At 43.8% G+C, this 21376-nt stretch overlaps 2 protein-coding genes and 1 long non-coding RNA gene across 6 annotated transcripts; 2 read left to right on the plus strand and 1 right to left on the minus strand.

The window, feature by feature from the left end:
• The first annotated feature begins 434 nt into the window (after positions 1–434).
• Positions 435–5253, plus strand: RSRP1 (arginine and serine rich protein 1). Its single transcript, XM_014467354.2, is given in 6 exon segments — positions 435–623; positions 867–1416; positions 1418–1460; positions 2310–2461; positions 3971–4048; positions 4881–5253. Coding segments are annotated over 5 exon segments (846 nt in total). The 5' UTR covers positions 435–623; positions 867–924; the 3' UTR covers positions 4962–5253.
• A 2295-nt stretch (positions 5254–7548) lies between these two features.
• Positions 7549–9845, minus strand: LOC102434020. Of its 3 annotated transcripts, XR_002826089.1 has the most exons (4): positions 9655–9791; positions 9437–9560; positions 8509–8605; positions 7549–8144 (listed from the first exon to the last, which is right to left on the minus strand). It is a non-coding gene; the product is annotated as an uncharacterized LOC102434020 (long non-coding RNA). The 3 variants fall into 3 exon arrangements; XR_001350989.2 differs by lacking the exons at positions 9437–9560; positions 9655–9791 and adding an exon at positions 9795–9845; XR_001350988.2 differs by having other exon boundaries at positions 9437–9743.
• Positions 9846–9929: 84 nt separating this feature from the next.
• SYF2 (SYF2 pre-mRNA splicing factor) lies at positions 9930–16980 on the plus strand. 2 transcript variants are annotated; one of them, XM_006101982.3, is made up of 7 exons: positions 9930–10090; positions 10322–10432; positions 11896–12021; positions 12731–12848; positions 13441–13531; positions 15222–15320; positions 16273–16980. In XM_006101982.3, the coding sequence occupies exons 1-7, from the start codon at positions 10064–10066 to the stop codon at positions 16436–16438; spliced, it is 738 nt and encodes a 245-aa protein (XP_006102044.1). In that variant the 5' UTR covers positions 9930–10063; the 3' UTR covers positions 16439–16980. The 2 variants fall into 2 exon arrangements, with proteins under 2 accessions (XP_006102044.1, XP_014322858.1); XM_014467372.2 differs by lacking the exon at positions 15222–15320.
• The last annotated feature ends 4396 nt before the right edge of the window (positions 16981–21376 follow it).

Here is a 21376-nt window from a genome sequence, read left to right on the forward strand (position 1 = left end):
AACCATGGTGTCTCCACCTTTCTTACATCTTCTAGCAAAGTCACGTTAGCACTGACTGTTTAGGGATCCTGTGAGTCCCCGACGCGGTCGCCGGTCAGGAGGAAGGCCCAGGGAGGCACAGCCAGGCTGCAGCTCCCCAGAGGGCGGAGGCAACGACCCCGCCACCATCAGCGGGCAGAGGCCGGGAGGCCGGGGTCACGCCCCGCCTCACAGTCTCAACCAGAAAAACAAAACCACCGCAGGCCTCCAATCCCCGGATGGAGCAGCTCCGCCCCCCCGCCCCCCCTGCTCGGTCGCGCGTGCGCATCCTGGAGGCCTCGGCGCCAGGCGGGAGGCAGGGCGGGCGGGGCGGGCGGGGTAAGGAAGGAAGGGCGGCGGTTGGGCGAAAAGGAGGCCACGCCCATCGCGCCAACGTTTCTGCGCATGCGCCACACGTCAGCTTCTAGTATTTTCGACGCGTCAGCTGCCGCCCAGCTCAGTTCGCGTCCGGAGGTCGGAGGTGCGGGTCTGGTGTTCGCGGTCGGAGCGGCTGTGGAAAAAAATCCCCTCTTCGTCCCTGGCTGAGGAAGGGAGGCGTCCGTTGGGCCTTTCTCTTCGTCCTGCGTGAAGGTCGGCGGCCTGTGGTAAGTTTTTTGGTGGCGAGGTCGGACCCGCGGGGACCTCGGCGTGGGTGGCGGGGAAAGTACGAGGCCCGGCCTGGTGCACAAAGGGGGTCGCTGGCCCGGCGGGAAGGCCGGCGTCTGGCGTCGATTGCATCGGAGTTGGGGAGTCTCGTTTGCTTTGTCGAGGCCCGCGGTCCCCCTCCCCCAACCACCCGCGGGCCTTACTTCCGGGAAGTCACTCCTCCCCTCCCCCCTCCGTTCTAGGAACCGAGTTTTCGGGAAGGATCCTCAGAGACCAGGAAGCTCCCTACCGCAGGCCCAGATGTCCAACTACGTGAACGACATGTGGCCGGGCTCGCCCCTGCAGTCCCCGGCGGCCTCGGGCGGGTCCAGCCGGCTGTCCTCGGCGACCCGGAGCCGCTCTTCCAGAAGCTCGCGGTCTCGTTCCAGCGGCTCCAGTCGGTGGTCCAGCAGCAGCGGGAGCCGGCTCCGGCGCAGGAGCAGGTCTAGGTCTCGGTCCCGAAGGCGCCACCAGCGGAAGTACAGGCGCTACTCGCGGTCTTATTCGCGGAGCCGGTCGCGGTCCCGCAGCCGCCGGTACCGGTACCGGGAGAGGCACTACGGCTCCTCCAGGAGGTACCGGTCTCCCTCGCCAGACCGATCGCGCAGCCGGTCCCGCTCTCGGGGACGGTCGTATTACCGAAGGGCCGACGCGGTCACGCGGGGGCGACGCTACTACGGCTTTGGCCGCACGGTGTACCCGGAGGAGCACGGGAGTTGGCGGGGAAGATCCAGGTCCAGGTCCAGGTCGCGGTCGCGGGTCCCGGTCCCCCACGCCTTTCCGCCTAAGTGAGAAAGGTGAGTGAGGGCAGCTAACGTCTCCCCGGACTCCGGGCTCCTTTCACGCGTGCGCCGACGGCATGAGAAGCCGCGGTGTGGTTTTCAGTAACTTCATTTTCTTTGGTGCCTGAAGTCTCAATAGTTTTGTTTTTTGGGAGGAAGACATTAGCAGGCTACCAGTTAAATTACACTGCAGGTGACACCCAGTTTTTTAACTGGACACCATTTCTTCCCCTGGGATTAAGCCTGGGCGGTAAGTGGCTCTGGCCACAAGGAGGTAGGTGACCTCCTCTGCTGGGGGCCGGCACTTAGGAGTCTTAGTGACTTCGGTTGCCCGCCTGTGTCTCTGCTAAGTTCACTGTAGAACGTGAAGGGCAGGATCAAAACATTCCTTTTTTCAAAAGTTAATACTATATTACCGAAAAAAAAAAAAAACATAAGGATTTTGTTCCAGTATTTCAAAACAAATGACTTCCAGGACAGGAGCATGGAACAGAAAAGAGGATAGGTTTTAAAAAAAACACCACACAATTTTAAGTCTGAAAATGGATTTAGTAATTTGTCAATGATGGTTCATTAGTTGAGACATGTACTGTATAAAAGTTTTTTAAGTACGATGTTCAGAATACATATTTGAAGGGAACACAAAAACAATGTGAGGCTAGGACTTTGGTAAGGAAAACTGAAAACTTGAAATTATTTAGGGATGCTTATTTTACTCAGCAAAAGAGGTAGAAAATTGTTTCATGAATAAGGGTATATTTTACATAAATATTTTGCTATTATAAATGCAGCCTTATTTTGTGATTCTCGGTCCTCTTGGGGAATACTATAAGATTAAGGAATATCGTGGTGTTTCTTTTGTAGATCGAATGGAGCTATTAGAAATAGCAAAAGCCAATGCAGCAAAAGCCTTAGGAACAACCAACTTTGAATTGCCTCCTAGTCTCAGAATTGTTCCTGTATCTAAAGAAACAAACCATGGAACAGCTGTATCAAATAATGGTGCAAAGTTTGAGGTAAGTATTCTAGGTTTATCCAGACAAAATCTTCAGAAAGCTGCTTCCAGACCTGATTAGCAATTTTTATTCAATGTATCTTAGCCTTCTTGGAAAGGCTAGCTAAATATAATTTGTTAAAGTAAAAATAGCAGATCTGACATCACTAGACTTAGTCTCTTCCATAAAAGTGGGAGATTACTGACCATTATTTTCAGTTGACACAATTAATTGCTTTCATGATTGTAGTTGGTACTTTGGTGATTTCTATGTAGTTACCAAATTTTTCTAACTTGTCTTTACAGAGTATCTGTAGTTTTCATTTGCAGCATAATGTTCCCAGAAATTCTGTACTCAAACATACAGTATAGTTTACCTGCTTTATTTCTGTCTTATAGAAATCATGAATGTGGTCTCCAGACATTGCTGAAGAAAATCTGTTGGTAATTGATACATGGGCATAAGCATCAGAGGTTTAACTAATTTGAAGTTTATATTCACACACTGAAAGCTTAGTTTTTATTGATAGATCCATGTGCATGTTAGAATTTGGGATAGGTACTATTTGAATAAGATACTGAAGACAGTTTTAAACTAAAGTGCACTTTGTAATGTTGGGGCATCTGTGATCAGGATGTCCATTTCATAATATATGCAATATATTCCAGATGTTTTGAGAGATTACAGAAGAAGAGGCCTGCTTCACTTGCAGATAAGTTTATAATTCTACAGAAATGTGCAGGATGTGCATTGGCAAGTTGCACTTTGTTCTTTAAGTTATGTTGAAACCCAGAGCATAAAACCATAGCTTTGAAGTTTAAGGTAGTTAAGAATTGATAGTCTATGTAAACAGGAAAGATATTACCTATATAATCCTATCATTCCGACCCAGTTATGGGTATGCTTTATTAGTAGTAGACAAAATTTTAGTTGAGTTGCTTTTTCAGACGACTAGTTGCTTTTTCGATAACTGGGCTAATGCCTTAGTTCAGCGATTTTCAACCTCTTTCATCTCATGGCACACACAAATTATAATTAATAAAATTCTGTGGCACACCAAAAAATATATTTTTTTGCTGATATGATTTAAAAGGTATAATTTTGATACATTCACACCAGATGGCTATTGTGTTGGCTGTTGCCAAATAAAAGGGAAAAGAGATCAGTGCCCCTGACTAAATAGTCAGGTATTGCATGTTATAGAAATTCTTGAAGTACACTGGTTTAAAATCGCAGCTTAGTTCTTTGTAACTAGGTATTTTCTGGTATGGCTTGACTTTCAGAGTTAACTTGTATTTGGGAATACAATACAACTTTATGGGGAAGCCTGTCTTCATCAGATCCATTTATCGTATCAATTTTGTTAACGGGAAAAACATTCCAGTGTTTATACTACTAGCTGTATGGTTAGATCCAACTTGATTTGCTGTGTCTCTACAGCTGAATTTATATGCAGTTGGATTGCTTTGTATACAGTACTGTAAACCAAAAATACGGTTTTAAGACTATATATTTTCTCTTCCTGTCTAGCTATCCGGAAAGCTAACAGAAGATGGAACTAAAAATGCCAATGAAAAGTCTTCCCAGCAAAAAAGCATTAGCTCTAATGTAAGTATCTAACCACTGACTACTCAAAAATTGGACTTGGAACATACATCTGTTATGTGGGCTTTTATTTTCATTAGAAGACTCATTGTTTTGTCTGCTGTGATAATTGGGGGCCTACTAAGTCACTTTATAGACTTAGTATTTACACACACACCCACCCACAGTTGTAATTCTCAGGTCACCTAAGGATATTTTTTCCATTGCTTTTCAGAGAGGGATTGAAGGGAGGGGAGAGGAGGGAGGAGAAGAGAAGAGGGAAACATTGATGTGAGAGTGAAATCAGTCGGCTGCCTCCTGCACATCTCCTATGGAATGGGTAACCCTTTGGTGCATAGGAAGACACACAACCGAGCCACACTGGCCAGGGCTTGTCCCACCCCCCCCCCTTTTTTTTTTTGAGAGAGAGGAAGGGAGAGGGAGAGAGATAGAAACATCAATGATGAGAGAATCATTCATTGATTGGCTGCCTCCTGCACGCCTCCCATTTGGGATCAAGCCTGCAACCCAGGCATGTGTCCTTGACTGGAATCAAACCCGGGACCCTTCAGTTTACAGGCTGATGCTCTATCCACTAAGCCAAACCGGCTAGGTCTTGTCCTTTTTAACACCTCACAATTGTAATATGTCCTGCATATGTTTGATTATACTTGGCAGTTTCTTGGCCTAAGTTTGAGTGAGGTTACAGATGAGGTTCACACTTGGCATTTGGTTGGTGTCTCTTAAATTTCAGTCTTAAATGGAATTACTTAATGTATTGTGAAAAGCAAATATTTTAAGTACGTACAATATATATGTGTCTGGGAAGCTGACTTGAAAATTTGTTCTCTTACAGAAATCCGCTGAAGAGACCTCTTCAGGATCCCTAAAAATAAATCAGAAAAAAAGTCCATATGAATTGTGGAAACCTATTTAAAAAGAGAACTGATGGCTAAGGTTGCTTGAAATGCACTTTACTGCAAGTTTGTGTTTTCTATGGCATTATTTCATTCCTATGAGCAACTTAGTGGTAATTGTTAACATCTTAGATTTATTTTGCAGATAGTAGCACAGATGGACCAGAGTTATGTACAGGTGGGAGTCTTGTATATATACTTGTAAATGTTTTGTATAATATCAATTGGTTACATAGAAATGGAATTTATAAGAAACAGTAATTAAACTATTGTGTATATATATTTGTAAATAAATTTGTTTTTACTATTTTAGTCTCGCTTTATTATATATATCTATATATATAAAAGGCTAAGTGTCCGTCTGTCTGACTGGTAGCTATGATGTGCAGTGACCACCAGGGGGCAGATGCTCAATGCAGGAGCTGCCGTGACATGCACTGGCCATCCTATATAAAGAGCTAATATGCAAATGGTTGTCATGCCCTTCGGCCAGGGGACCTAAGGCCGAGCTCCCCGCCCTGCAAGGCTTGACAGGGTGGGGCCAGTCTGGTCTGGGTCTCGCAGGATTTTGAGGTGCACTTGGGTGGGCAGGGACTTGACTCTGGGTCCCATGGTGCGCCCCAGACTCTGACAGGAGGGAGATTTTCATATACATTTTACTAATTTTCTTCCATCTCTGACACTATTATAGAGAAAGGGCAAATAGCAATATTAAAATATTTCCTCTAATTCCCTTTTAATGTGCATGCACTGGGCCACTAGTCTATATCTATAATAATAAATGGGTAATATGCTAATTAGACTGGACATCCTTCTGGTCAACCTTCCAGACGAAGCCGGGGCTGCGAGGGAAGCCCGGGTTCTGGGTGCCAGAGGGAAGCCTGGGTTCCGGGTGCCAGAGGGAAGCCTGTGCCAGCAGCCAGGGGAAGGAAGGCCTACTCTTGCATGAATTTCGTGCATCGGGCTTCTAGTATATATATAAAACCCTAATATGCAAATAGACTACAGAGGAATAGCCGGTCACTATGATGTGCGCTGACCACTAGGAGGTGTGTGCAGAACATGGGCATTGGCCTGGTTAGACAGTCAAGTCAGAGAAAACAAGGATTGGCTTTAAGATTTGTAACTGAAAATATGGTTAACCTGAGCATCCTGTTAGTATTAGTTGGTATCTTAGTAAAATTACATAACTCAAGGATTTCCTTGTAAGGGAGACTTGAAATAATTGACAATACTAGATTTTTTCACTGTCACTTAGCTGGTAACGGAAAGTACCCAATCTGATTATGACCTACATTCAAATAGCTGTTTAACAGATGAGAGGTCTGGCTAGTTGCTGTGGATATGTGCCACTTCTGAGACTGGACTTCTACTGTGATCTCAACTGCCTTCACCATTAGCTTTGAAGTAGACTTCAGCCTCTTAATATGCTTGAGACTTCCCTATTTAATTTTCTCTTAGTCTATTCACTTTCTCTTCCCAGTACCCTGAAAAGAATATCGTTATATTTGTGTTTTTCTCATAATTGCCCCATCCTTGTCTAATTTAACCTTATTAGTTGCCTGGCCAGGACTATGTTTAATCTTTCCTATACTTTGAAACACAGAAGAAACTGCATACCCCCAGACAAGCTGTCATTACATAATTGGGATACAATTACTCAGTGTGATACCCTGTTACCATCTAATCTGTGGACAATACAGTCAGGTGCCGCTTCAACCACAGGAACATGTTCTGAGAAATGGGTATAGCCGATTTCATCATTGTGCAATCGGCTCTTACACAAACCTGGATAGTACAGCCTACACACCTAGGCTAGATGGTATCCCGAGGTCAGCAAACTGCGGCTCGTGAGCCACATGCGGCTTTTTGGCCCCTTGAGTGTGGCTCTTCCTAAGCCTTAGGAGTACCCTAATTAAGATAATGTACCTACCTATATAGTTTAAGTTTAAAAAATTTGGCTCTCAAAAGAAATTTCAATTGTACTGTTGATATTTGGCTCTGTTGACTAATGAGTTTGCCGACCACTAGTATTGCCTATTGCTCCTGGGCTAGAAATCAAGCACACACGAGCAAATGCAACCAAGAGTGTAAACATGATGTAACGTGGCATAGGGTTCTACAGCAAACTAAGAGTACACTCAGTAGCACAGCTGGTGTGGCTCTGGTTGAATGTTGACCCAGGAACCAACAGGTCAAGGTTTGACTCCTGGTCAGGGCACATGCTCAGACTGTGGGCTCAGTTCTTGGTGGGGGGTGTGTTTCTATCTTTCTCCCTTCTTCTAAAAAGCAACATTAGAAAAAAAGTAAATACATAAACCAGTAACAATCATTTGTTAAGTATTATGTACTGTATATAATTGTGCTATACTTAAGTAGGTTTGTTTACACAGCATCACCAGGAACACCTGAGTAATGTGTTTTGCTACAATGACTACTTCCCTAGGTAATAGGAATTTTTCAGCTCCATTGTAATTTCGTACGACCACCCTTTATATTTGCATTCCATCATGAACTGAAACAGTTATGCATTGCATGACTATGGCAAGGTGAGAATTTGTATCAAGGGTCTAGATTCAGTGCTGTCCAATAGAAATACGGTATTAATTCACACCAGTAAATTAATTTATCCCAGTATATCTAAAATATTTCAACACAATATAAGGAATGCTGTGAGGCATACACCTCGCCTTCTCTCGAGCAGGCTTGGTCCCGGCGTCATCCTCATCTGATGTCATCCGGCCTCGGGAACTCGGGTAATTACTGTGTGGTTAGCGTGATCCAAAGGTACAGAATGGATCTTGAAGGAAAGGGTCGTTGCTGGGCCTCCAAAAGAACCCCGTGTAGACATTGAGAACCTTCGGCCTCCTGACCTCTGGGGTTTACTGTTGGCAGAAAGCAGACTTTGAGTGGACCAAGATTAATCCAGGAGTGGGGAAATGATTGAAGTGATGTGCACATTTCTCTTAAGTGCCCATGCTCACATGGCTGAATAGACATAGAATCCGGAGAATGGAGGAGGTCAGGAACCCTGTGTGCCATTGGTCAGAAAGTAGATTGATTATAGTTGGATCTTCCCTTTGGCTTGGTTCAGTCTGTCCAGTAGCAGTTTCTGGCTTGGGGAGTTGAAATACAAGGCCTCTTAGGAAAGACTGACCCTGTATTTTCCTGATAAAGCATAATAAATTTTGTAGGCTTCCTATCTGGAGAAGGAAAGTAAAAAGTTATTTAAATAAATAAAAAGAAATACTGTGATATTTTACACTGAGTGTGTGTGTGTGTGTGTGTTTGTGTTGTGACCTAGTGTGCATTTTTACACTTAAAGCACAGTTTAATTTGCCCTAGCCACATTTCATGTAATCAATAGTCATATGGTGGGTGGCTACCATTTTGGGGCTAGAGTGAATTTCCAGTACCAGGCACTGTTCTCAATGTTTTACATATTTTATTCTCTGTTTTCTGAGCTACAGATGAGGAATCAGAGCCAGAAAGCTTGACTGTACACTGCCTCAACAAAACACAATATTTGGATCTATAGCTTATGAGGCTGGTATGAATTGTATTTACCTTTTTCTTTTTTTCCTGCAATTCTCATTCCACAAGAGCTTTTTTTGCAGGTAATCTCCCCCACAACTTCTTGGTGACTTAATTTTCAAACTTCATTCTACCATGAGGATAAATCAAGTTTGTTAGCACAGGGATGGAAATAAACCCAAATAGATGTTACTTGTATGATAGGCCATTCATAGCAGACTTTTGGATTTTATTGTAGGGGGAGGAGATGAGGCATTCAACTGTATTATATCTTTAAATGTTACTTTACTGCTTCAGGGGACAATGTGGTAAGGATGGAAAAGCAATTGTTCTTGAATAAGAAGGCCACAGGGATATACTGACTCTGATTATTCAAGGACTGTGTGATGTAAGCACGTCCCTTAGGATTGCTTTGAAACAGGTGTCCCAAAGGATGAATGTCACTGTTTAGGTACTTGAGAGGATTGTAGATGCCACCAAATGACAGTCACATATGGACAAACGCGCAGGGGGCCTGGCCTGGTGGCAGGTTTTGTCCTGGAACTGCTGCCCTGAGGGGCTCTCCTCCTCCGAGCAGCCCACTGAGCTGCCCACCGGCACTTGCGGCGGGAGGGCCGGCTTCTCCCCGCACCGCCCAGCGAGACCCGCGAAGCTGAGCCCTAGGGGTTGCACCGATATTCAGTCCAACCAGTCTCACCAATGTAGGTGTGGCCGAGCTTTTGGATTTTTGCCATTATTGTACAGTTCCCCAAACAGAAAGAATAACCCACCGAGATTCTGATGGGAACATTATTTATACTGCTTTAGAGACTCCTTTTGGGATACGTTTCTATATCGTCTTCGAACCAGAAAATCCTTCACCTATTCAAACTTAACTTTTTTGGACCTCACATTATGCTTTTCTTCCTGTTACCGTTTAAATTTTATACCTAGCTATCTTTTCATTTTGGGGCTTACTTACTCACTTCTACGTCGAATTAGTGGTTATTAGTGCAGAAAATAATTTCCATATATTCCTCTTGTATCCAGCACTACTTTTTTTTTTCAGCACTTTACTTTTATTAACTTAACGCACAGGTTCCCTGCTAGAGACGTAGAGTAAACAAGATGGACGCTTCTGCGCTCCTTGTTTACAACGCTGACGCGGGAAACGGAAATGAACAAAGGGAAATCTCTTACGCTCTTGAGAAAATTAAAACGGGGCCATCTGTGACAGTACTGAAAGCCCACGTAACACAAGGTAGTCAGGGGCGAGCTGACAGTCAGGATAAACACTGTCCGCTCCAGGGAGCAACACGCAGCGGAGCTGACCCCCTTACCAGGCCCGCAGTCGGCCTTTCTTCCTTCCCGTCCCCTTCCGCGCGCTTCCTGCCCTTCTCTTCCCACCTCCCCGCCCTCCCCACCGTCTTCTGCGGCTGCGCAAGGTCCTGCCCAATCGAAAACCGGCTCACTGCTAGAAAGAGCAGGGATTGGTCCCAACCTCCGAGGCTGCCGGGAAGGGGCGGGGCTTATCGTAGGTTATTAACATCAATCAGAGGGCCGACGGAAGTGCTGTGTTGTTGCCGGAAGTGGGAAGGAGAGTGTTGTGATGGCGGCTTCGGTTCTAACCGAGAAGGTAAGTGCCGCCGGCTCTACCCAGGGGATTTCGTGGGGCGACTCACAGGGGCCGACAGGGGCGAGAGGTGGAGGAGATGCCTGGGTGCTGGGACAGGGAGGAGTAGGCGCTGTGGAGTCGGGGTCGGCAGTGCGGGCCCGGCGCGGCCTGGTCGGGCCCGGCGGGGACTCGGCCTGGGCAGCCCCGGGAGAAGCCGAGCAGCCTGCCAACCGCCGTCCCTCCCTGTCGCAGGTGCTGGCGAGCAGTGAGCAGGAGGAGCAGCCCCTCGCGGCGGCGGAGGAGCTGTCCGCCCAGAAGCGCGAGCAGAGACTCCGCAAGTTCCGGGAGCTGCACCTGAAGCGGGTGAGTAGGTGCTGAGCCCTGGCACTGGCCGGGCCCCTGCGTGTCGGTGGGGGGACGAGGAAGTCGCAGCAGCGAGCCTAACAAACCCGCGTGGCCCGATGCAAGATCTGTCCCGGTGGTTCTCAACGCTGGTAGCACGTTAGTCACTTTTGAAAATACAGTTGACCCTTGGACATCGCATCTGGGTTTAGGGGTGCTGAACCCCGCAGTCGAAAATCCGTATATAACTTTGGATGCTACAGTTGCCCCTTCGCATACTTGGATTCAACCAACCGCGCAGAATGAAAACAGTATGAGCTATACGCGAATTTTCGACTGTGTGGGGCAGCACTGTTATTATCAAATAAAACATTAGTCTTGTTTCATTAATCCTGCCTCATTTGTAAAAACTTAAGATACTCAATCAAAAATGCGTTGGCTTTCCGACAGTGCCAATCCAGAGCACAATCACACTTCCTCGAATTTCCCCCAAGCCGCTGACACCTACCCCCTAACCCTATACCTACTCCCTAACACTCTCTCACCTAAATGCCTACAGTTCCCTTTGGTTTGCTGTCTCTTTCAGGGCAACACACACAACTTTGTTTGATTTCAGGTGTTTTCTTGGTGTCTTCACCTGGAGGGTATTGTCAGCGTCAACAATAAATAAGGGATGGTAGTTGAGAGGACATTCTCTCTTTTCCCCCAAAAGTTAATCTAAGAAAGACTTAAACACACTTAAATATTTACTTGGATGAACTGTGTAAAAAACATCTGGTTGGAAATTAGGAGACATGGCTTCCTGGACTTACTGCCACCAGCCTGTGACCTGAGAAACATCAAACTTAATTTTTCCTTAAGATGGTATACTTATTTTATTTTATGCAGTTAAATTTATTTTAAAACAGACTCTTCACAGAGTAATCCAACTGGAAAACTTCTTTCATTTGCCATAATGTAAACTGTTAAAATATTTGAAAAGGAGGGAGGACTTGGAAAGGATTAGAGATATTAAGATAGGTTTTAGAGCCCCAGCCCCAAATTGAGGCTTTTTCCTTGAGTTAAGATGAAAAGAGACTGGAAAGTAGAACGTCATTCTCATCATGTGTTTAACATCATTCCGTGCCATCTGAAGCCGTTAGTGCCCCTGTAGTAGTCCTTCCCCTTTGTGAAACCTCGTCCTATCCAACCCTAAGGGACCTGCTCAGAGGGACTGCACAGCTAAACAGAGGTAAAGCTGACATGAACCTGCAGGCCTCTGGAGCAGCAAATCCGTGCAGCCCAACACATTTTTTTTTTTTTGACTCGATACAAATGCAGACCTAGTTAGGTGGTTCCCTTGCTTAAAATCCTTTGATGGCTCTCTCTTGCTTTAAGATAAAATGGGGTCCCCTTGGTAATGTGTCTTACCTGACCCTCAAAGAAGGCAAGATCTATTTGGATTGATTTTCATGCTTCAGCTATAAACTTTCGTTACGTTGTAGAATGAAGCCCGTAAATTAAATCACCAGGAAGTTGTGGAAGAAGATAAAAGACTGAAGTTACCTGCAAATTGGGAAGCCAGAAAAGCTCGTTTGGAGTGGGAACTACAGGAGGAAGAAAAGAAAAAGGTTAGGAACGCCTCTGCTGTTTCATAAGTGGTTTACTCGGTCTTTCTGTTGTATTGACGCAGTCAAACCAGGTGGTTTTGTACACTGGTTCTAGAGCTAGACTGCCAGAGTTCAGGTCTTGGCTCTGCTTTTTACTAGCTGCAACACTTTGGGTGAGTTATCTAACCTGTCTGTGCCTCTGTTTTCTCACCTGTAAAATGGAGACTATGATAATAATTGAGCTAATTATGAGTTAAATGAGCCAGTGCCTGTAAAACAGGGTCTGACACTGATAAATGCTGAATAAATATTATTTTAAATCTGTGTGCTTATTTCTTTTCTTTTTTTTTTTAATATATTTTATTGATTTTTTACAGAGAGGAAGGGAGAGAGATAGAGAGTTAGAAACATCGATGAGAGAGAAACATCGATCAGCTGCCTCCTGCACACTCCCCACTGGGGATGTGCCCGCAACCAAGGTACATGCCCTTGACCGGAATCAAACCTAGGACCCTTGAGTCTGCAGGCCGATGCTCTATCCACTGAGCCAAACCAGTTAGGGCTGTGTGCTTATTTCTGATATACTATAGCAGATTCCCAAATTTTCTTTGATTAATCATTATTTTAAAAGTATTGCTAGGTAATTTTATTCAATCTTTCTTGTTTTAAAATAGATAAAGTAATTGCTTGTATCATAATTGCTGGTTTCAGCTTTTTCCTTTCATTTTAGGAATGTGCAGCCAGAGGGGAGGACTATGAGAAAGTGAAGTTACTGGAGATCAGTGCGGAAGATGCAGAAAGATGGGAGAGGAAAAAGAAGAGGAAAAACCCCGACCTGGGATTTTCAGGTAAAATTGGCTTTTACTTTATTGAATGGGCCTGTTAGGTAAGCATCGCCTTCAATGTTCCTGATTTATGAAAGGATACGCCCCTTCAGGGATATTCTCTAAGAGGCATAAACCCAAGAAAATACAAATATATCTCCTGGGGCAGCAGTAAAGGCTGTACTTCAGTCATCTGGATTCTTTTTTTTTTTTTTAAATATATATTTTATTGATTTTTTTACAGAGAGGAAGGGAGAGAGATAGTTAGAAACATCAATGAGAGAGAAACATGGATCAGCTGCCTCCTGCACATCTCCCACTGGGGATGTGCCTGCAACCCAGGTACATGCCCTTGACCGGAATCGAACCTGGGACCCTTCAGTCCGCAGGCCGACGCTCTATCCACTGAGCCAAACCGGTTTCGGCCATCTGGATTCTTCTATTCTTCGTGGTAAAATTAATCGAGGCTTGTATTGTCAGCATCTTCAGGATAAGAGGCTCTGCTTAGATTGGTGTCTTGTGCATATATTGCTACTAATAATTTAGATTTTTCTCCCCTGAATTGTAATGACCAAACAAGGAAGTATATTATGTCTGATTCTCATTTTCTTTTTAGATTATGCTGCTGCCCAGTTACGCCAGTATCATCGGTTGACCAAACAGATCAAACCTGACATGGAAACATATGAGAGACTGAGAGAAAAGCAGTAAGTTGACAGTAATGCAAGTTTTTTGTTTTTTTGGGGGTTTTTTTGCATCCTGAGGTAGACATATTTGTGTGTGAATATATATACAACCATACACACATAAATAATGCCTAGGTAATGTTTAGGTATGGGTTATCAGACAGCTGTCTTAAGAATGATTTCTGATCTCAGCAACACTATTGCTCACTCCACAGTAGTTAAACTCATCATCTGGCTATCTTTCTAGCTGGGCGTTCCAAGACTGAGTGTGGAGTGTTTAAAACCAGATTATCCTATTCACTCCGATATTCTTTTAAGATGCTTTAGTGCAGGGGTCCTCAAACTTCTTAAACAGGGGGCCAGTTCACTGTCCCTCAGACGGTTGGAGGGCTGGACTATAGTTTAAAAAAAAACTATGAACAAATTCCTATGCACACTGCACATATCTTATTTTGAAGTAAAAAAACAAAACGGGAACAAATACAATATTTGTATTTGCATGTGGCCCGCGGGCCGTAGTTTGAGGACCCCTGCTTTAGTGCCAGCATGTGTGAACTTTTTTTTTTTTTTGTAAAGGACCAGATAGTAAACATTTTAGGCTTTGTGGGCTGTATGGTCTCTGTACAACAACTACTACTCCTCTCTGTTGCTGTGATGTGAAAGCATAGAGGACCTATAGACAGATGAGTGTGGCTCTGTCCCAGTAAAACTGTTTATAAAAACATGGTGGAGCTTGCCAACCCCTGCTTTAGTGGAGAGAGAAATACGTGAACTTGGAGGCAAGTCCTGACTCTGGCCCTTGGCTCTTTCATCTATAGAATGAAAGTGTCAGAATAAGTGATTTATTAGATCCCTTCTGATTCTGTATTTTTGTTTTTTAAGATTTTTTTATTGATTTTCAGAGAGCAGAAAAGAGAGAGAGAGAGAGAGAAACATTGATATGAAAGCGAAGCATCAGACAGGTGCCTCCTACATGCCCCCTACTGGGGATCAAGCCTGCAATCCTGGCATGTGCCCTGATCAGGAATTGAACCAGCAATCTTTTTTGTTTCTTTTTAAAAAAATATTTTTATTGATTTTTTACAGAGAGGAAGGGAGAGAGATAGAGAGTCAGAAACATCGATGAGAGAGAAACATCGATCAGCCGCCTCCTGCACATCCCCCACCGGGGATGTGCCCGCAACCCAGGTACATGCCCTTGACCGGAATCGAACCTGGGACCTTTCAGTCCGCAGGCTGACGCTCTATCCACTGAGCCAAACCGGTTTCGGCTTTATTTCTTTTTTAAAAAATATTTTTATTTATTGATTTCAGAGAGGAAGGGAGTGGGTGAAAGAGATAGAAACATCAATGATGAGAATCATTGATTGGCTGCCTCCTGCACACCCCCAACTGGGGATCAAGCCGACAACCTGGGCAGATGCCCTGACCAGGAATTGAACCGTGACCTCCTGGTTCACAGGTTGATGCTCAACCACTGAGCCACGCAGGCTGGGTGAACCAGCAATCTTTTGGTGCACGGGATGGTACCCAGCCAACTGAGCCATACGGGCCAGGCCTCTGTATTTTTTTTTTTTTAGGTTAAGGTGGGACCCACCCCACAGTAAATATGTGTCTCTCTTTTATCTCTCATCCTGAATGGTTTACTTTGAAATTAGAGAATGTGGTGCACTTGTATTGTTACTGTAAGGTCATTTTGCTGTCTTTTCAGTGGAGAAGAGTTTTTCCCAACATCCAACAGTCTTCTTCATGGAACACATGTGCCTTCCGCACAGGAAATTGATAGGATGGTCACAGATCTGGAAAAACAGTAAGTACTCAGTAGAGCAGAGTGAAATTTTAAGTGCTTAATGACAAAATGAACATAATAAGCTTAGAATGAATTGAATAGACAGATATTATACTTGCTAATTTCTGACTTAGCATGTACAGTGGTTTTGGGGACAGCAAGTATGAGTTGAGTCCATATGATTTGGAATGGAGAAGCAACCAAAATATTGATAAAATTGAATTGTTATCATTGAAGCAGGGAAAGATCTAAAGAAAATTCTTCTTTAAGAACTTTTATTTAGTAATCACTCTGCTATTTGATTTGAAGAAGCAAGAGTGTTCTAGTAAATGTACCTCCACTACATTTGTGTTTCTTATACTGATAGGGGTGAATATTAGGCAGAGTGGAATGAATCTGTATTTTAGAAGTTAATACATGTGAAGTATTAAGGATAGTGTCTCACTGTGCACTCCATATTAGCTGTGGTTATTATTAATATAATTATTATTGTAGTCATCTTCTTTTAATATTTTATGTATCCAATCCAGTTTATAACAAGGTTATCATTGCTTTCTTAGAGGCATTCTGAAGGTGAATTTGTATATACTGGGTTTCATGGTTCTTACCCAGGGTTGTGCTATTAATTAGCAGCTTCAACTTAATCTTGATGAAAACTGCTTCCCCCACCCACCAAAGTGTGCTATTCTAAGTGTAATGATGCTTTTTCTCAACTACTCAGCCATTTCTATTAAGACAAAAAAAGAAGACAAGCCCTGGCCAGCCAGCTCAGTTGGTTAGAGTGCCGTTCTGATATGCCAAGGTTGCGGGTTTGATTTCCGGTCAGGGCACAAGCAAGAATCAATGAATGAATGAATGCATAAATAAGTGGAACAACAAATCAATGTTTCTCTCTCTCTCTCTCAAGTTAATAAATTAAAAAATTTTAAAAAAGACATTTAAAATTTTTTAAATTACTTTCTTTTTTCCTCAGAATTGAAAAACGAGACAAATATAGCCGGAGACGACCTTATAATGACGATGCAGATATCGACTATATTAATGAAAGGAATGCCAAATTCAACAAAAAGGCAGAAAGATTCTATGGGAAATATACAGCTGAAATTAAACAGAATTTGGAGAGAGGAACAGCTGTCTAATCTTCAGGAACTGTTTTTAGAAGCTTGGGATGGAGTGAAAATTTCTGCTAGCAGAACTGTCTATGCCTTCCCACTCAGCATTTAAAAATAAATGTTTTTTCTTAATCATATATTTCCAAATTTTTGTGTTTGGATATAAGATGTATTTCTTGTAGTGTACTTGTTTTGTAATAATCTACTTTGTATAAATCCTAATTATATTATTTTTCTATGTATTTTAAATGTGTGATTGTTTAATCTTTGAAGCATTTTGGGCTTAAGATTGCTGGTACCAAACATAAATTCAGTCACTGTCGCTTTGAATCATGTTGGGAATTTGACAGAATCTAGAGTTGGACTCAGGAACCATGTGGGATTGAAGCTAAGGACAGTGATGAAGGTGTGGCAGTGGCTCCTGGAGGACTGGTGCAGGCTGGACCCAGGACTGCTTATGACCAAGTTCAGGAAGTAACAGAACTGTCCTCCTGTGAATATGGACCATGTACTGTTCCCTTTTTTTACAAAGCAAATATCCTGTGGAATAAAATCCCTACTAAACCCTCTGCTTATCATTCAAAAATATATTTGTATATATACACACACACACCAACATACATGCTTCCAATTCCATACATTTGAAATTTCTTTTTTATGGGAAATTCCAAACATATTCAAAAGAAGACAATTTAATACAATGATCCCCACATACTCAATCCTCATCTCATGGCCAATACAGTTTCATCTTTATTTCTACTTTCCCCTCCATGACTCCCATTTCTTTTGAAGCAAATACCAGATGTATAACTTTATATGTTACACATTTTTTAAGTATGTATCTGAAAACCCATGAGCGTCAACCCATAGAGGTCGCTGGTTCGATTCCCAGTGAGGGCACATGCCCGAGTTGTGGATTTGATCTTCACTGTGGAGTGCGCAGGGGGCAGCCAATGATGTTTCTCTCTCTCTATCCCTCTCCCTTCCTCTCAATAAATTAAAAAAGAAAACATTAAAAAAAGAGGAGGATATAAAAAAGACCCACATCAAACTGGTAGTCATGAAAATACGTTTCTGAGATGAAAAATACCCTGGGTGGGTTTAACCCGACTGCTGCTGAGTTCCCATCAGCCACTGCTTATTCTGTTCATCTCCCAGGCAGCCATGGCTGGGCGACGCTCCTCTAACAGTGCTCTTGCTCCTGCCCCTGCCCCTGCCCATCAGGACAGAGCTGCCTCCCCATTAGCCTTTTTTTTTTTTTTTTCTAAAGCTGGGACATCTTAGTGGGGACAACTTCCTCTTTGGCTCATTTATTTCAAAGGCCATCTCAGAGAAGTGGGTCTTAATGATTACTTTCAACTGTGTTCCCTCACTTGGAAGGCCCCGTTGAGCAGTTTTTGTCCAGGTGGTGGAGCTGAGCATAACAAAATGGTCTCCAATAATTACCATTCATTGTCATGTGACAGTGTTCCAAGCTGGCTCTAGTGAGTTTGCCCCCAGGGGAGTCCTCTGAAGGCCTTAGTGGAATGGGGACGATAATAGCACTAACCTCACAGGATTGTTGTTGGTATTAAGTGGATAACCCAGGCAAAGCACTGAGCACACCGAGCTGTGTGGAGTACATGCCCATGCATGTTGGCAGTTCCTGTAACGTCACATTCTCCAATAAGACTTTTGTTATCTCCGTTCTCAGGGCAAGAAGCACTGTGCAAAAGCCAGTAAAAACGCCGACTAAGGTGCCAGATAGCCTGGAATCGAATGTCAGTTCTTCCATCTGCCAGGCAAAAGATCTGGGGCCAGTCACGGCATTCGTCTGCTAGGGCTGCCCTAACAGGATACAGACAGGGGGGCTTAAACACCAGAAATGTGTGTTCTCACAGTTCCGAAGGCTGGGAGTCCAGGAGCAAGGGACCAGCAGGGTTGATTTATGGTGAAAACTCCTCGGCTTGCAGGAGGCCACCTTCTTGCTGTGCCCTCACATGGCCTTTTCTCCCTGTTCGTGCACTGGGGGTGTCCCCTCCTCCCCCCCCCATAAGGACATCAGTCCTATTGGATTAGGGTCCCCACCCTCATGACCTCATTTAACCTAAATGACTTTAACAAAATATATCTTTATTGACTTCAGAGAGGAAGGGAGAGAGAGATAGAAACATCAATGATGAGAGAGAATCATTGAACGGCTGCCTCCTGCACACTCCACACTGGGGATTGAACCCACAACCTGGGCATGTGCCCTGACTGGGAATCAAACCGTGACTTTCTGGTTCATAGGTCAGTGCTCAACCACTGAGCTAAGCAGGCTGGGCTTAATGACTTTCTTAAATAGAGTCACATGGGGGTTAGAGTTTCAGCACATAAATTTTTTTTTGGGAGGGGGCACTCAATTTGGCCCATAAAATCACCCACCTCTTTGTGATTCAGTTTCCCCAGCTCTAAAAAGTGTTAATGATACCTACGTTGGGGAGATTAAATGAGTACAATGTGCTTATACCAGTGCCTGTTCATAGGGGTACTATGTGAGTTATAACAGTAATAAGTCAATAAATATTATCCTCCTGGGCATTTCCTCTACTTGGTCTGCTCTCTTTCCTCACCTCCCAATCAAGATAATGCCACATTATTGATTCAGAAATCTCTGAGGGAGGTAGGATTACCACGTGACTTACACCCTGCCCCCCAAGTCTTGGCTTTTTTTTTTTTAACAAGCAGAGGCTTCCTCTTCCTGCCAATCTGGAGCGCTGCAGCGGGAGGCAATCCAGGAGCTTTGAAGCGCCCTGCCAGCCCTCTGCACCTCCAGCACCAGCCGCTCCCATCGGAAGCTCATCGCTTACACAGGACTACGTTTGCACTCGGCCTGGGCTGCTTCTCCACTTAGAGTCACCGTCCAGTTCCTGACAGATGACAACCACCCGCAGAACTCAGGGATCTGAGACCAGAGGTCCCACCTGGCTTTCTGTTTTAATAGAACCAGCACTTGTGGTCAAATCATTAAAAGAAAAAAACAACCCCAAACATCTCTTATCTATAAAAATGTTCACATTTTGGGTGAATAGTTTAGTCTTGTCCCCATGGGTGGGGTTGTCATATTTATGTTTGGAAAGTTACAGGCTGATGGGAGCTCTACAGGCTGTAGGGACCACAAGAAACTAGAAGATACGGACAACCTCTCGTGTGTGTGTGTGTGTGTGTGTGTGTGTGTGTGTGTGTGTGTCTGTGTGTTGGGAGGGGACAGGAGTGTGTTTCTGCAGCTGGAAATGGTCCTTGGGGGAGAGATGCAAAAAAACCCCAACACAACAAAAACACCCAATAGTCTCAGAAACATACCCTAGTATGGAAGATGTTCATCACATATTTGTAAAATAAACATAAAACATTTAAAATATACTACAGTTTTTACAACATTTTGTATTAGCATTTCTCATTCTTATTAATAATATATTGCCGAAACTGGTTTGGCTCAGTGGATAGAGCATCAGCCTGCGGACTGAAGGGTCCCAGGTTCGATTCCGGTCAAGGGCATGTGCCTTGGTTGCGGGCACATCCCCAGTGGGAGATGTGCAGGAGGTAGCTGATCAATGTTTCTCTCTCATCGATGTTTCTAACTCTCTATCTCTCTCCCTTCCTCTCTGTAAAAAATCAATAAAATATATTAAAAAAAAATAATATAGAAGTTCTCAAATAAGAACTGAGCTAGTCCTCTCCTGTTGCTTAGAGGCGGGTGTGGCTAGATAGAGACAGAGCCTGATAGTAGAAAAGGGATGGGGAAGGAGAGCAGGGCCTCAAAGTGACCACGGCAGCTGTTTAGCGCCCCCTGGTGGGATTTGAGGAGCATAGCTTCAAAATCAGTCTCATTTAAAAAACCTCAAAATACAAGCATTGGGCTTTTCCCTAGATATAACATTAAAACGTAGTCATTGTAAATTGTTGATACAGGCATTCTAAATCAGTGACATGTGAATCAGTCAGATTTTAGTAATATTTTGCTCATTACTAGGGAAAGAGAATTTTGGTTTCATAATGCAGCTTCACAAAGTTTTCATCAAAATTAGCTTATGTAAACATGATTCAATTGATGTCTGTACATTTTCTAAACAAAGATATAAAAATGGCCAGTAAACACACGGAAAGGTGCTCGATGCCATGTGCCCTCAGGCAAACACAAAGTAAAACTATGATGAGGTATCACTTCCCATCCACCAGCATAGCTCTAACCAATGACACAGATACTCACAAGAGTGGACGAGGACGTGGAGGAATCCGGACCTTCTACACTGCTGGTGAGGAATAACTGCTGTGACAGTTCCTCCCAAGGTTAGGCCTCGAGTTACCGTATGAAGTAACAATTTCATTCCTAGGTATGCGCCCAAGGAAGACATATTGCCACAAAAAATCTTGAAAGCAAATGTTCACAGCAGCATTACTTGTAACAGCCAAAGAGTAGAAAGAGCTCAAATGTCCATCAACTGATGAATGGATAAGTGTGGTATAGCCACACAAAGGAATATTATTCATCAATAAAAAGGAATAACGTTCTGATACAGGCCACACCACGGTGAACCCAGAGGACATTTTGCTAACGGACAGAAGTCAGACACAAAAGACCATCCATACCTTGTATGACTCCATTTATACGAAATGTCCAGAACAGGCAAGTCCATGGAGACAGAACGTAGACTCGTGATTGCCCGGGGCTGGGTGGGATGAAGGAGGGAGTGATAGGGAATGACTGTTAATGGGGACGGAGTTTCCTTTTGGGATGATGAAAATGTTCTTAAATTATAGTGTGGTGATGGTTACACCCCCCCGCGAATATGCTAAAAACCGCAGAACTGTGCACTTTAAAAGGTGAATTTTATGGCATGAGAATTATATCTCAATAAAGCTGCTACGGTTTCTGTTCCTAATCATATGATGAGAAGACTTCCATCGAGTTTGGAAGGTCTGTTTGACACGCAGGCTTCATAA

This window comes from Myotis lucifugus, unplaced genomic scaffold, assembly GCF_000147115.1.
Source record: "Myotis lucifugus unplaced genomic scaffold, Myoluc2.0 scaffold_389, whole genome shotgun sequence".
NCBI classification, from domain to species: Eukaryota; Metazoa; Chordata; class Mammalia; order Chiroptera; family Vespertilionidae; genus Myotis; species Myotis lucifugus.

What these genes read in the sequence shown, in the direction of transcription:
- SYF2 (XM_006101982.3), top strand. Translation starts at nt 10,064, where the DNA reads ATGGCGGCTTCGGTTCTAACCGAGAAG. An exon ending in CTTCGGTTCTAACCGAGAAG is followed by an intron (nt 10,091 to 10,321) that starts GTAAGTGCCGCC and finishes TCCCTGTCGCAG; the next exon opens with GTGCTGGCGAGCAGTGAGCA. An exon ending in CCCCGACCTGGGATTTTCAG is followed by an intron (nt 12,849 to 13,440) that starts GTAAAATTGGCT and finishes TTTTCTTTTTAG; the next exon opens with ATTATGCTGCTGCCCAGTTA.